Genomic DNA, 15653 nt, shown 5'->3' on the forward strand with positions numbered 1-15653 from the left:
CACGCTCGCTCGCAAATGATATCAACGAGGGAGTCGCAATCAATGCAGACTGGCAGATGGCTTGCAGGTAGAGGACGTTACCACGCTTATTGCGCCTAGTTGTGTGTTATATTCAACACTCTCGTTTCCTGCGTGAACTACTTCTATTGTAGAGTCCGAAGTGATATCACTACTTAATGAGCTCTCATGAGTCTTTGGGACGTTGCTAGCTACAAGGGCAGATTGGTAGATAGAGCGTGCAATGTCATGGACGATTGACGACTACTAGGGCCCGTGCGAGCTGTGCAGTAGAGAGATAGACATCTTCGGTGCGGCCTTCACCTGAATATTCATTCATATGCATGTGGTATAGCCTCGGAGCCTGCGCGCGGCCGGCCTTTCGATTTTCTTGGATTCCAGGCGAACGTTATGCCTGGCGGTCAGCAAGACGCGCGGCCGCCGCTACACTACTACGCCAGGCGTGTGGCAGATAATACGAAGATAGTAAATAAAATCATCTCATGGACACCCATGCCCCTGTTCGACGTGCGGTAGCCTATTTGTCGGTGCTGGTTGGCACATACACCGTCTCACGAACGCGCATTCGGTGCCATATCCTGCAGGAAGAGCCAGTCTGGTTTCCCCCAATGACACTTGAGGCGTGTGCCTTGGAGCCTTCAGCACAGGGGCCCGTGGGCGATCCGTTGAAAACTACCGCACGATGCAGGTAACGTGACCATTGGAGTGGCCTCAATCTTAAGAATGAGATGCCATATCTCTGCTGTGAATTCTGCATGATGCCGACAATGCCTACGTTACCGCTAATCAACGGAACCCCGCCATTGACTGGGTTCACAAACCCACCCGCGGTAGTCCACCTGCGTGGGGGTCGGTGACCCGCGGAAAAACAGCCCCTCGTCAAGAATCAAAACACAGTCACGTGCTTGAATGACTCTTTGCAAGGTTGTCTCCGCGGATGCAGGGCAGGACCGCTGCAGCGGCGAGGTGCAGAACCAGGGATTAATTTTCTGCTCCTCTTGTACCTCTGCGATACCGTAGGTCAAGCGTCCCCCTCGGGCACTCTCGCCGGCCTCAAGAGGTCGTCCAGCAGGAAGAGTGCCGCGCCGGATTCCTTAGCCTTGAAGAATTTCGGACTCCTGCGCCCCAGCCTTAAGGTCTTGTTGATATTGTTGAAAGGGCAAATTTCTCTTTAAACATGTAAGTGTGAGTCCTTTTTTCCGACAGCCATCGCCTGGCCGTGGCGCGTACTGGAAGGGAGAGCGCCTCTCCCAACCCCAGCACAGCACCGCACGGGGAGGATTCTCGCGTTTTCGCATGTCCACACCAAGCCAATGCCTTTAGCTCTCCACGCGTCTATTCTACGCTCCACATTTGTCGGCCTTTCTTTTAGAAGCGTTTGTTTCTGTGTCTTGTCTCCGCAATCGCTACACACAGTGGAGACCCGCCCCCCGGGGAGGAGCCAGAGAGCAGTAGGAAATTTGAAGCTGAAACGACAAGGTAAAAGCTATACTCCAGCAGCGCGGTGGGAATATGTGTAAATCCGGTTTGGAGGCAAGTATGCTCCGTGGCCGTATGTCTCAGCCTTGTAGTACTATGCGCTGCTGTTGCTGCTAGTGACACAACGGAGCGAAAATGCGATCAAAGTTTCGCTGACCCCAGCCAATCCAAGCGTAACGCTGAAGTGCGCCAGAGGTGCATCCTTTTTTCCCGAAAACGAAAAAAAATCTCTCGAGCACACAGGAGAAGCCTGCAGCGGCTCACCGCTCAAGGAGCTTAACGACCCGTTTGTCCAACGCGGGTCCGCCAAACGGGATGGCAACAATTACAACCTTCCCAGCAGCAGCGAAGACAATAGGCTTTCGATGCAAGGACACCATGGCCCGAATGTAAAGTGTACAGCGATAGTTGAGGTGACGAAGGCTCCAGGCCTGCAAGGCCTGGTTCCTGGACGGCAAACCCGACGTGATTCTCTACCTGGAGGTGGACAACCTGCTTCTTACAAGCCCAGCAAATGTTAACTTGATCCAGATGCTCGGAACGCATATGTGGGCGAAGGATGTACTGGCCGCGCAGCCGTGCCTAAAGACATTGAAAAGAAAGGCAGTCACTCTCATGGTTTTGTGGCGAGTTTGAAAGAAAAGCTAACGGATGACCTTATATTCTGCTACAAATGCAAACATGACAGGGCAATGAGAGGCGATGCCTCAGCGTGCAGCGTCGAGATCCATGTGACAACCACAACAACCGCCACGGCACACTGTCTTCTCCTGATCCAAGCTCGTCCACAGAGACGCCTGCGCCGCCCCCCAACTCCGGAGCAGAAAAACCTGCAGGGTTCTTCCTCCCGCTTGCAGTGGTGACGTTGCTTGCCTCGAAGAAAATCAATATGGTTACTCTTTCAAACTGCAAGGGATGCCTACCGAGGACCGCCCCTACTGCTACAAGTGCCAGCCTGCTGTGAACAGAGAGAGGGACAATGGATGCGGAGTCAATATTCGAGTAACAGCCTCAAAGACCGGGCCATCACCGTCACCAAGACAAACCCCTTGCACGAGCACTTCGCCTCGGACGTCAGATTCAGCGATATTTGGGAGCGTCTTATTCGCACTGGTCCCGACAGCATCGGCGTTCCTGTCTCCCAACTAGTGGCGAGGCCCCACACGTGCTCCCCTGGTACAACGACACGGGCACAACACCTCGCGTTGGAAGCGGAGGCCTCTAGTCTACGAATTGCGCCGCAGGCGATAAACGCAGGATATCGACATGCTGTATGGAGCGTGCCGATTACGTTGAGTCTAGCCTGCTCATCATGCCTCCGCGATGAGCCGTGGTCCGGGCAGTTGGTCGTGTATGGGTCGCTGCTGCTGACAAGATCTGCAGCACGATTGAGGCGATGGATCAGAGAAAACGCGGGTATGAGTCGCTCAGCTTGAGTGCTTCCACGTCGGCAGCGTTTGCACATCTAGAAGTCCCGGATTTGCGGCAGTACGAGAAAGAAGTCTGACCCAGGATGGCATGCTGATGTCGGATACTGAAGCGACATCATCTCCTTTACGGGGCGCGGAGTGAGGGTATCCGGGCCGAAGGTGCATTCGCGTGTCACCAAGAGGCAGGCACTAGAAACCGCGTCATGCGCTGATATATTTTGTGTTGACGACAATGCACATGTACCGTCTCCTCTACGTCTTCTGCTTGTCTCAAGCCTGCTCCTTCCTCCGCCTCACTCAACAGGTCGGTGTCAGTGATCGGGTGCTCAAGGTTCTCTCGTCCCGAATCAAGCTGAGTTTGTTGAGGGTAGGGCGCATCGAAAAAGGCCGAAAGACTCGGAGCCTTTTCAACCGCCTCACCGAACAGAAAGACAGTCCTGCTCTCGGAGGTCGAGTCTCCGACCTCGTGAAGGAAGGCTGCGACACAGCCGGGAGTGTAGTTAAGAGAACTAAGTGCAGTCAGTGTCAGATCTTTCCTGGAGCATAGTCGGTCAAGAAAAGCCTGTTCAATCACATTTTGCTTACAGAGGACACGTTGCATGCCGTATGACGTTGCGATGGTCCAAGGCGGTCGTGCATTGGCGGCCTTGTGTCGCAGCGTCAGGCGGGTGGAAGCTGTCCTACTTCGCCCTCGGTGACGGCACGGTATTGAATGAAGACTTCAATAGAGAGGACAACGGTCTGCCATATCCAGCAGCTCTATAAGAATGTTCCCTGTCACGCAATTAGTCTTTCATTGGATGCGCTCCCGCCTAAATCCCGTCCACGGGGCGGGCTGGTTAACCCCCGAGACGCAATGATCTTGTGTAGAGCGAAACTGCAAGTCACCCCAGCTACGGCGCGACCACTTTAGGCTGTTTAAAGGCAGGTCTGCTCCATCTGCGACCGTGTTCCTCGCCCGCTACGCTCTGGAAAATTCGACGGCGCTAATGGGTGAAAAGGCTCTGCTGTGTTTCACTGCATTCGTGACCTCGCCGAAACGAGCCGTCGGCGGGCCGTAGACACATGCGAGTGTTTGCTGTTTCAATGGGCCTTCAAGTTGCCAGCCGGATCGGTGTAGCGATACAGCCTTTTCGCACTACAGAAAAGGCATGGTCTTGTTTTTGACGAGGTAGTTCTGCCGGAAACAAACGTAAGTTTGCAACTACGTCTCCTCGCCTGCACACCACCTCCAGCGGACGGCGCAGCGGCGGCAGACGCTGACCCGTGAAGAAACACACGTGGTGCGAAAATAGTGACTTGAGGCTGCGCAAAAACGTTTCCACGATGGACTGGCTGGCGAGTGCAGTGTACCCGAGTTGTGTCTCTGCCACTCCTTCTGAGTCTCCAGTTGTTCTGCGCAGCACACGACACCACTAGAAATGAAGAGTGCAATTCAGACGTCATCAACGTCTCTCTGACCCCGGTCAATCGTGCCATAATGCTTTGATGCAATGGCAAGACTAGCCTCGAACCGAAAGACCCAGGTCACGCTTTCGAGTACGCGAAAGGTGGCTGTAACAATGAGGAGAAAAAGTCGCTGACGCAAGAACTTTTGACGGGTGCAAAGGGCACTCGGAGTAATTGTAGACTCGATATAACCGGGTTTCCGACACAGTATGTTTCCACTGCAAACAGAATGGTGTCAAGTGTACAGCCGTAGTTGCAGTGACGAAGACCCCCGAGTCTTGCACCCCAGGCGAAGCAAACACCCGGAGGGACCGCGTGCTTGACCTGTCAGTGGACAGCGCTGTTTTCACGTACCCGGACAAAGCTGAAACCCTTTATCCAGCAGCGCCGGCGCAAGCTTACATGGGCAGCAGCTGCGCGGGACCGGAAGACGTTTCTGAGGAGCTAATACGGGAGGGAATGCAACCGCATGGGTTCTCCGTCAAGCTAACAAAAACGCCCACAGAGAGCCGCACGTACTGATACAAGTGCAAGCCCAAGGGAACAGATACGACAGAAGAGTGTGCAATCGAAATTAGAGCCACAGCTACGACAAAAGCGACAGCACCTCTGCCCGCGCCGGCCCACCCTGCAGACAGTTCCCCTTCAGAGCCCGGCGCCGCGAAAAGTGGTAGCATTCTCATCGCGTTGGCGTGCACGGTGTCTGTGGCATCTTTTTGACCTCACTAATGGACATGGGTTGCAAACAACGTGATTGACTGTCCAGGTATTCGGACCTTCCATTCATTTAGGTCTCAGATCGATCTATGCGAATGTCTGCCAAAGGGTTCTCGCCGCAGAGTGCGTACCTTCGAAGGCAATGTGCAAGCTTCCCTTGGGTTAGCAAATAACGTCACCTCTGCGGAGTCCTAATGTAGTGGCTGTCTGGGATATGCGCTCCAGCTCTGTAGCCACTTACCAAAGAAAGTAGCGTTCAGCTTTGGAATAGACGTCATGAAACTGGCCTCGCCCTCGGGTGGGAAGTAGTCCGTCCTCTATATTCACAGCAGTCGTCGGCGTCATGCTGATGAGGTAACTCGAGCATATCTCTGACATAAGGGATCCGCCCGCGCAGACAAAAACCGGTTCTCGCGCATGAGACCCTCAAATTTAATGTTGTAGGTTATGTGCCGAGAGCAGCAGTGTGCCCTCTCCGGGAAGGCGACAAAAAGAATCCGCGACATGGTTGGGCACTCCCGGCTATATTGCAATTCCGTTGGAACAGAAATGTCTTTTTACACCACGCGTGGACAGTAGATGTGATATCGTAGGAAAATCCCTTAATAGACTTTTCCTAGGAAAGTGTGCGCCGATCTTGTGGGCTTACTTGTTAACCGGTCGGTGCAGCAGACCTGTCCACCTAAGAGAAGATGTCTCGAATCTCGTCGCGCACCTTCGTGTGAGTTGACACGCAGGCAGGTACAGCAACACAATTCTAGTGTGAAACGTCCTGTATGGCGAAAGTTCTTATACGAAAATTGGCAAGGCCTCAATAACGGAAGCTGGACCATCTAGTCATTTGTGCATATTGGCACGAATTGCGTGGAAAGCCTGACAACAGGATTCGATGTCTAGTATACGTCAAACAAACATTACAGTGCGTTCATGTTGGGGCCACGGGTTCCGCGACCCGCAGTCCCCGATCGCGGCCGGCGGGCGGGGTCGCGGGGGGTGGCTGAACCACCGTCTGCTGGTTTTTATCGGCGGTGCATTGGCTGTCTTCTGCTCCATGAGTAGACATCATCCTTGTGAATCTCTCCAGCGGAGACAGTTCTCGTCCAGAAAGTGCCTGGATGACGAGCTCTCCGACAAGCTCATTCTTGCACGAGTTCTCCCCGTTCGCCCATCTGTCAGGATTTGGGAGCGCGGGCGGGCCTATCGGAAAAGATCATGGAAAGTGCAGCGAAGGCCATCACGATGTATCGCCTCCGGAGACGAGCAAAGCTTTTGGGTAGAACCCTCGTGATCTGCAGTTTTGGCGCTTTTGCGGCATGCTACAGCCGAGGTCAAAAATATCACGCGTGCCTCCGGCACTGTAAATGTCTCAGTGACTCCAGTCGAGCGGATTGTAAAGCTTCAGTGCGGTGAAGGGGCAGACCTGACTCCCAAGAATAATGACAAGGCACTTCCATACACCAATGCTAAATGTAGCAACCAGGAGCAGAGCATCAGCGAGCTGATAACGAGGGCAGCGGCACATGAAAGGCAGTAGCGCGCGTTACCGGGATGCCGTGAAGAGGATCATTGACGATTCCTGACCCGAAATCTCACTTGCAGCGAGAAACCGTCATCTATGGAGGAGGGCACGGTTGGCGAGACAAAGACTTCGTGGTTCCTGCCTACCACTGGGTCACCAATTTTTCCTTCAGTGCTTGTCCCTTTGCGTGATAACTGAAGTACATAGTCTAACAAGGCATGTACGAGTAGGAGTCTTGATCCTCCACAGGACACACAGCCAGAGTGAGCTGTTGCAATTTGCAGAACATCACTCTCCGCAATAACGCTGAATCCAAAGAATCTGTATGTGGGCAGTGCGTGATGGACCGGAGATCATTGCGGGCCCTGTAGCCCACGTTTCCGCTTTTTTGCCACAAGTTCTATATCCTACTTTACGGAAACAGAACGAAATTCAGCTTGCGAACCCGTGCTGGGGCTCTGTTTCCAAGGAATCAGGGAGCCGGCAATATGCTATTCGTGCGTGGGAATTGAAAGTATCGATGCGAGTACGACCTCATGTTCTCCCGGCCACACTGGGTCCTTACATGAAGGTCACATGCTGCGCGCCTTCTCTGGGATTGCTCGACCATGTTTTTCAAATTCGGAGTATATCTGTTCCTGTCGCCGACGACAACGACGGGCGGCCGAAAGTGTCTTTGCACGAGTGTCGTTCACGAGCCATGCGGTGCATTTTACGTGTAAGTTTTCGGGTACAGCCTCCGCATGCGCGGGATATCACAACTAGGCTAATTAAGTGTCGGATTTGCGTGACGTAAACACACGCACCACGCGTTCAAAGTTTGCTCTGCATTGTGGTGCATGGCGTAGACGGTAGCCTGCTATGGCAGAGGTAGCCACACACAAGAGAAGCTTCAGCGGAGAAAAACTCATGAGAAAGGGGGTCTGAGCACTTGTTTGGCCGTGGGCGTATCGGTCATCGCATGACATCTATATCTAAAAAAAATAGATAACAATCAAAATTCAAGTTCAAATATGGATTTAGGGTTGCACACATGCCAGCCAGATTGTGCATGCTGCGACTCAAAGTGTTGGAGAAGCAGGCCGATATTATACGGCATTGATATCTGCTGAAAATCGAAGTAATAATGAACTGAGCCGGAAACTTTCGTTCAACACTTTCCTCTTCGTCCTACCGCTCACCTGTCCATCCGATCATATTGACTTCTCCGATGCATGCACCAGTGCGTGGGCTCCTTTGCGAAGAGACACTTTTTCACATGGCAGCAGTAATACTGGCTCTCTTGCGTTCACTCTCGTGCTTTTTCTTTTTGTTGGTGCCATCTTGATTAAATGGAAAGGTTTTCTCTCAGGTGAGCGATGCGCCGACGGGGTGTTGCTAGCGACGGCCGAACTTCTGCTGCTTTGCTTTCCTCTGTTACCAGTTTCAGCTCGCCTGTGTGTCTCTTCTTCTTCGACGCGACGCCGTTTCTCCTTGGTCCTCTTCTACTTCTTCTTGGCTTTCTCAGCTGGTGCTATCCATCTTTCTCTCTGTCCTTCTCCACTTCGTCCAATTGCTTGCCTTGCTGCATGTCTCGCCCGCCTCCTCTCTGTCTCCGGTCGTGTTTTAGTCTGTGCCTCGTCTTCAGTCCAGCCTTACACAACACATTACCCCGCGCTGGCCGCAACATGGGCAACTTCAATCTGCGCAAGTCCACTTGGCTGCGTTCCATGGCTCGTCGTCAGAGCTAGCCGTCATGCTGCCTCGCCTGCGCGCCCTCGCCTGAGCCCACTAGGAGTTTGTTTGCTCCAACTGCGGCTCAGGCTCGCTGCTTGGCTTCTGCCTTCCCGCACTTTAGCCTTCGGCACACAGATGGCGTTTTGTTGCGCCTTTGCTTTGTTCAGAGACGCGAAGCAGAATGGCGTCACCCGCAGCGTTTCTGCCAGTGGAGCAGCTTCTCAAGGAGCAGGGCGCAGACAAGGCGCTCACCGACGTCCTCCTCGCAGTTCTCAACAAATGCAGTACGACGCGTTCAACACGAGCTCCTCTCACGCAGCGTGTCGCAACGAGTGAAAACGCCGCCGTCACCAGCGATCCGGCGTGCCGCGCCCTACGTGTTCCTATGTTTTTGCTTTGTTTCTCCGGTAGTTTACAGAGTCTCTTGTGTGAGCGGAGGGCGTGTGGGCCGGTAGTCATTGCGACTCTGGCTCGAAAACGCACAGCTGCCGCCACCTGATCTCGTATGGAGTCCACTGCACACTGGTATTCCGTTTCGCACCTCAGCCTGCGTGGATGCGTGAAGGATAAAGCTTCTGGAGTGCGTGTGCGTCTCCCGTTGCGCATACCGCTGTGCTGCACGCGGTCTGTCTGTCTCTGTTTTGCTTTCTGCAGGCAAGATCGCGGCGACCCTGCGCGGGACGGCGGTCGAGAAGGTCGGGAGCGTGAACGACTTCGGCGATGAGCAGCTGACGGTCGACGTTGTCGCGGAGAAGCTTCTCCGCTCCTGGGCGACAAGCAGCGAGGGCGCGAGCGTGCGCGCCGTCAGCAGCGAAGAGGACATTCACCTCCAGGTGAGCAGAATTGGAGAACGGGCGACCAAAAACGCGACAGGGAGACAGACAGAGAGCCGGTGCGGAGGGAGGCGGGGGGGGCAGACATCACAAGGCAAGGAGGCAACCAGACAGGCGTGAGGCGAACGCTGAAGCGAGAGGGAACGCAGGGCGCAGCGGAAGGCGGGCAGGGAAGCAAATGAGGCGACGACAGAGGGGCGGAGGACAGCCAGAGTGCTGAAAAACGGGGGAGAAAGTGGAGTAAACACGCCTTCGTGGTGCTTGTCTTTCGGGCACGTGTACCTGTGTTAGAATGTGCAACAAGACCGGGGCCTGTAGATAGTTTTTCTCCGTGTTTTTCCTCACTCCGGCTCACACGAGTCGAGTTTTCTGCCTCGGCGCGTGCTGCAGTACTTTGCACTTGTGCCGCGGGTAAAGGGCAGAGGAAGCGCGGCGGCAGGAGGACACGGTGAAGGAGCGCGCACGTTTGGTGCAATGCGGAGTGCTGTGCTCCTGCGCGACGTGCATGAGATTTGCAGGAATGCCATGAAAACGGTGAATTCATTCTCTGCTGGGATCCTCTGGACGGCAGCAGCATCATCGACTGCAACTGGGCGGTGGGTACGATCGTCAGCATCTGGCGGGTCGGTCACCACGGCGTGCAGTGGAACGGCGCAGAGACACTCATCGGGAAAACCGGTAAAAGAGAAATTCTTGAGTGCCGAAATGGTCTATTCGCCTGCATCTGGAGGCAGCTGTGCGGCGGCTGCGCGGATGTGTGGTTCGCGTTGCGCGTCTCAAGGGGCGCCTTCGCTGCACGCGGATATTATGCGTCGCCTTGGCAGTTGGAAATGCTGGAAAGACAACAGTGAGGGCCGCGGAAAGCTATCTCGTCAGGGGTTTGTCTTTCGTTGCTTTTCTTCGCGTGGAGCTTTGTGTGTATGTGTGTTCGTATACATGAAGTATCCACGCGATTTCACGGTGGCGGCATTCTGCGTGCGCACGTGGGCATGCTTATGGCAGCTTGTTTGTCGCGAGCGCAAGGAAGGGGACGTAGCGTAGAAATGGCTGTCTCTGCTAGTGACCACGTCTCCCGGCTCTCCTGTGGCTCGGATGTCGGGTTTTCCTGCATGCCCGTTGTCTGCAGTCCGACCCGTTCTATCATAACATAGTCGGTCCTCTCCATGTCACGCCTTTTTTTTCTCGTCTCATGGACTGCAGGGAGACAGCAGGTGGCGAGTTTGATTGTGATATACGGGCCGCGAGCGACCGCGGTCGTGGCGGTGAACGCGGGCGACAGCGGCGTTATCCAAGCGGGGACAGCGCTCGACCTCGAGCTGCGCGACGACGGCAAGTTTGTCTGCAAAGGCAAGCCGCTCATTCAGCCGCAGGCGAGGATCTTCGCTCCCGCAAACCTCCGCGCTGCTCAGGACCTCCCTGGCTACAAGCAGATGATTGACTACTGGATGCAGAAGCGGTACACCCTGAGATACACAGGTACAGACAAGCAAGCCCGATCGGCGGAGGGCGAGGGAATCTCTTCTCCGTCGGCGCTTTATTCTGTTCAGTGTTCCCCTGCTGCGCTCCTTGCATCGTGCCGCTTGCTGGTATCTCTGCCTTTTGCCGTGAGATAGCGTTTTCCTTGGTCTGTTGTGTCCGACGCGTCTTCCCTTTGTCCGTTCAGCCGCCCGACCCCCCCTCCCCCCCCCGCTTCGTTCCTTCTCGCTTCGGTGGCCGGTCTTGTGGCTGTATTCTGTCGCCATATCTCTATTGTTTGTGTGGTTGTGCCTTCCTTGTGTCTTTCGCGTTTTCGGCGCCGGCTGGAGGGCCTTTTTTTATGCGTGCTCGGTGTCTCTCAGGCGGCCTCGTCCCCGATGTCTACCAGATCTTCGTGAAGAAGCAAGGCGTCTTCTGCAACCCGGCCAGCAAAGCTGCGCCTGCAAAGCTCCGCATGTGCTTCGAAGTTCTGCCCATTGCGCTCTTGGTGGAGGCCGCTGGCGGGAAGACCAGCAATGGCCTCACTTCCCTGCTGGACGTTGTAAGCGCTCAAGCTGCACTTTCGCCGCAACCGGCTTTCAACTCAGCGCCCCGAGAAGGGTTCTTTCCTCCTTAGGCGGTCACAAGGCCCCCCTTTACAGGTCGTTTCCTTTCCGCTGGGCACAGGAGTAACTATAGGCGTGCCCTTTTGTGTGTATTCAGGCCATTGAACACATGGATCACCGGTCTCCGCTCTGCTGCGGAAGCGCACAAGAGATCCAGAGGTTCGAGGAGACGCTTGCCGCTGCGCCCGCAAACTAGGTCGGTGTAGCGATGCAGTCAGGTGCTGAAGGCATGTTTTCAACGTTCTAAAGTGCATGGAGCCTTTCCACGCGATTGCACATATATGCAGACACACACACGTAGGACGTGTGTGCGCCTCGTGCATGCAGAAAGCAGACATGCTGGAGACACTACCTATCCCGTGGTGTTCTTCGCACTTCCCGACCACTTGAGAGGACGCAGCAACGGCGTTTCTTTCATGTGTGTGTGTATAGTACATCACAACCGGCTGTATCTGATCGGTGGCTGGGCTGAGGTGCTCGCGGCCTCCATGCGTAGGAGGACTCCGAATTTTCGCAGTATTCGCGTCGATACAGGCAGAATTTATTGTGCTTCGATGTTGTTTTGAGTGCACTTGATCATGAGTGTAGATTCGAGTAGATGCGCACGTGTGCTGTGTATATGTTCACATCGTGTCGTGGGTGCGTGTGCATTTTGCTTCGCCCCGTCATGCTAGACGATTGGGCGAGTGTGCTCTTGGCTGCCGAGAAAGTGGTGTCTGCCTGGCTAAGGCAAACCAGACGTATGCATAGGATTGAAGATTAATAGTGCAGGACGTATGAACACGACAAACCAAGAGCTCAAATGCGGCGATCTACCGGAATATGTACACTGAATAGATTTACAGTATACAGTATTTAATCAGCGGCTTTCGCCCCAGTTTGCTTCCCATGGAGTTGTCAGAGTGGTATGGCCTCTGCGGAGTTGCCTGGGCGCCAGCCGCTTCTAGATGCCTAAGCGAGAGCGTGCATGGCAAGTACGTCAGTAGGTTGTGCATTGTGCGCTTTCCTCACGGTTCCCTCGGCGAACTTATGGGACGAGAGGCCAAGGAACGCGTTGAACACATGTGTGGCTCCGAAAAGAAAAGCCGGTTCCAATCTCAGTCTCACGTATGTAGACCGCAGTCGTGACCACTCCTCACTGGGAACGTTCACAAGCGCCTAGTACCCGAACGGACCTGTTGAGTCAAGCGCTCAGTTGGAGTGTTTGCACCACTGTGGCGGCCACCCGGCTGGCGACACACACTGAGATCGCAAGTTTGCGAGTAATACAGCATCGAAGGCTCCTTCAAGTGGCTGCCTGGTCGCGCTGTCCGACCCATCTTTCAGGACGGAAAATGCAACTTAGTCACCTGCCGTCATTACCAAATTGCAGCCCCATCATCCGAAAAGAACGACATGTCTGGTTTGAATAGACGTCAAAAAAGGGAAGATTCTAAACCCAGAGCTGAAACCGACAGAGACATCTCTTTCACACCGCGGGAACTTCCATGCACACCTGACCGAGAGCAACTCCTAAGTGTCGCTTCCGACAACTCGGCTGCGCTGCTCGTGCAGCCCCGAAGCCATGGAATGAACTAAGATACGAAATGCCGCCAGCTGAGAGAATTCTGAGTCTCTTCAATGGAGGATATGAGCAAAGTAACTGCAGCCCAGGCATTCTCTGTGGTAGTTTTCAATCATTTTTTTTGGCATCAAAAGCGTCAGGCGAACTACAACTCTCGAATGCTTGCGCCGGTGGTGGGCAGATCCCAGACACTCTGTACTCCAGCGACGAGATATCCGGAAAAGTGGGCGATACCGCCCCTACGGTGTTTGTGCAGCGAAATAACCGCCACGGATTACGCACGCGGCGGAACAGGTATAATTTTGGAAACAAGTCCGTTTAAGGAGTTTCAGAAGCAAGTTCAGGTGAAGTAAGGAACTGAGAAGTTGCGAGAGTGGATTCCTTTAAAAACAATATCCTCCGACAAAAAAACCGGTAATCAATCCCCTATTGCGTCACTGGAATCAGCAAATCAGTCCAAGAAACCAGGTCCTGGCAATGGGGCGCCTAGATTCCCTGTAACAGGGGCGATGGACTGGCACTCCTCCGGTCCTAGCGGCCCTCATCCACCTTAGCAGCAGAAGAGTCTCCTTTTCTTCATCTGAACCTTGGGGGCGGGCGGCTGAGGCGGAGGCGTTTCCATTTGCGGCGCCGGAGGAGGGGGAGGAAGGGCCTTCTTCACGGCCTTGCGAACGGGCTCCTGGGCAAACGATGCCGGTAGCGTCATCTGGTTCTGTGCTGCAAGAGCAGCGTGGAAGCCTTGAGGCATCGCAGAGCCCTCGATGCCTTGGTAAAATGACAGCTCTTGGCCGAAATGGTGCTGGAAAGTCTGCATGGAAGCGTCTGGTCCACCAACGACGTTGGTGTTTGGCGTCATGAGGCTATTGCCCTTGATGGTGTTCATCGTGTAGGCGTCAGCAGTTCCGACCTGGTGGTGGACTGGAGGCAAAAAAGTGTTCTGCTCGGGGGAGCAGGCAGGGAGAGAAGCATAGGAGGCGGAAGTAGATGGCACTCCGCTCTGGACAGCGCCATCGAGGCCTCCGTTCTGCATCGTGTTCATCTGCTCAAAGCCAGCCGATTGCTGAGCCTTGTAAACCTGCTCCATGGACGGGTATATGGGAGGTGTGAACAGCGGGGTGTTGCCGGCCGCGGCGGCGCCAGCCCAGCACGCCATGGTCTGCGGCTGGACGGCACCGTAGACTGAACGCACAGGCGCAGAAAGAATGAACAAAAGAGAAATGAGTGTGCCCTGGGCAATTGACGCATATATTTCCACGAATAACCGTGGGACTGCGGTCGCCTCGACGAACTAGCCAAGGAGCAGCAACCAGGCATGCTCTTTCGAGCGAGTGAGAGTCGACAGAGGAATCGGAGACGCAAATATAGGGAAATGAACGCACAAGCTGGTCAAGCCACGCTTGTAAAATCATCCCCGGTGAACAAATTCTGTACAGGGATGCGGGGCGAAGCTGCCGTAGCCTCGCCGACTTCTTACCGTTTGCCGATGTGGTGCCATCCACATACTGCTCGGTGTACGCGGGGTACGGGGTCGGGTACTGGACCGCAGCTGCCATTGTGAGGAGTTGCTCAGGGGAAAGTCGCTGAAACTGTTTCGAAAGAATGTTTAATCTCCAGAGGAGCTCAGAAGCACGTACGACGGACCAAGCGGAAGAAAGCAGGACCCGGGCAAGACACGCGGTTGTCGGTCTAGTAGCTGCGGACGGCTTCACTGGCAGGTCAGGTGCGTCCGCGGACGCAGTGATGCAAGGATTCGAACACGAACGCGAAATTTGAAAAAGCTGCGTTATCTCAATAGAATCACTCGCGTAAATGATTAGAAGTGAAGCACGGCTCGCCGTAATGCCAACAGCCACCCACCAGTTGACCCGCGCCGCGTAGAAACCCTGTTGGCGCTAGTTGCGCGCGCGGGACAAGACGCAGCCCGCTTGACGGTCCTGCTGGACAATCAAGCTCTCGTCGTCCCGCCGTCGCACCCTCCAAGCGCTTTCGGGAGAAATCGCGCCCCGTGCAGAGGCCACTATGGCAGACTAGCTGACGTTTCTTCTGCTCGGTCCTGGCCAGTGAGGGCCGGGGAGTTCGATTCTGCCATGATGTTCCCGCCGCGACCGTCCGCCGTGACGACTCAAAATAGGGCCCCGTCATGCGGCTAGCAACTCCAAAAGACCTGCCCACGTCCGAGACCTCCAAAGGAACTAGAAAGCGAGCTACGCTCACAAGAGACTGTAGCACGATGTTCGCATGGGTCACCATGAAGCAGTGGAGTTCGAGGACGCCGCATGTCGACCACCTGAGTGACCTACCCTGAGCGCCGCTGCCAGTCCTCGGAGATTCGAATGTTTGCCTTCTGTTGTCGGGCGGATTCCTGGATGGAAAAGTGCCCAGTTGTCCTTATCCATGTGTCTTCCATGGTAAAGATGCCGCAGTGCTTCTTCTCCAGTACAGCACAGCTCGTCAAAACACCTCCCGGGAGGTACTCCTCCCACGCGTCCAGGGGCGCACTCGTCTCCTGTGACCTTGCCCACTGGAACAGAATAGCCTGACCGAAGCAGATGCAACTCAATGTCGCTGTATGATTATGCTGGAAAGGACCAAGCTTGAGATAGGAACGTGCTAGGCGCAATCGGCGCGGATACAGCTGGTTAAGTCTACACAGTCGCACGTAGGACGAACTCACCGTACCGCTGCACATAAACCCCTCAATGAAGTGACCAACTGAGAACTGGCGTCCCTTTCTCTGAAGCGGCGCCTGTGGCATGACAAGACTTACAAGACTGGTTCGCTGCATTGGAGATGGCAGAGGGTGTGTAGGCAACTTGCTTTTTGTTCTCATCATAGTGATGGGGCAGT

General features: G+C 54.7%; 2 protein-coding genes across 2 annotated transcripts; one reads left to right on the forward strand and one right to left on the reverse strand.

Moving 5' to 3' along the window:
* Positions 1–8509: 8509 nt before the first annotated feature.
* Positions 8510–11438, forward strand: BESB_037190 (sedoheptulose-1,7-bisphosphatase; the record flags this gene model as incomplete). Its single annotated transcript, XM_029362305.1, has 6 exons — positions 8510–8612; positions 8983–9161; positions 9680–9839; positions 10362–10637; positions 11000–11178; positions 11340–11438. The coding sequence occupies 6 exons, from the start codon at positions 8510–8512 to the stop codon at positions 11436–11438; spliced, it is 996 nt and encodes a 331-aa protein (XP_029221270.1).
* A 1918-nt stretch (positions 11439–13356) lies between these two features.
* On the reverse strand, positions 13357–14359 carry BESB_037200 (uncharacterized protein; the record flags this gene model as incomplete). The annotated part of the gene is made up of 2 exons (XM_029362306.1): positions 13357–13985; positions 14281–14359. The coding sequence occupies 2 exons, from the start codon at positions 14357–14359 to the stop codon at positions 13357–13359; spliced, it is 708 nt and encodes a 235-aa protein (XP_029221271.1).
* Between the last annotated feature and the right edge of the window lie 1294 nt (positions 14360–15653).

This window comes from Besnoitia besnoiti, chromosome II (genome assembly GCF_002563875.1).
Source record: "Besnoitia besnoiti strain Bb-Ger1 chromosome II, whole genome shotgun sequence".
NCBI classification, from domain to species: Eukaryota; Apicomplexa; class Conoidasida; order Eucoccidiorida; family Sarcocystidae; genus Besnoitia; species Besnoitia besnoiti.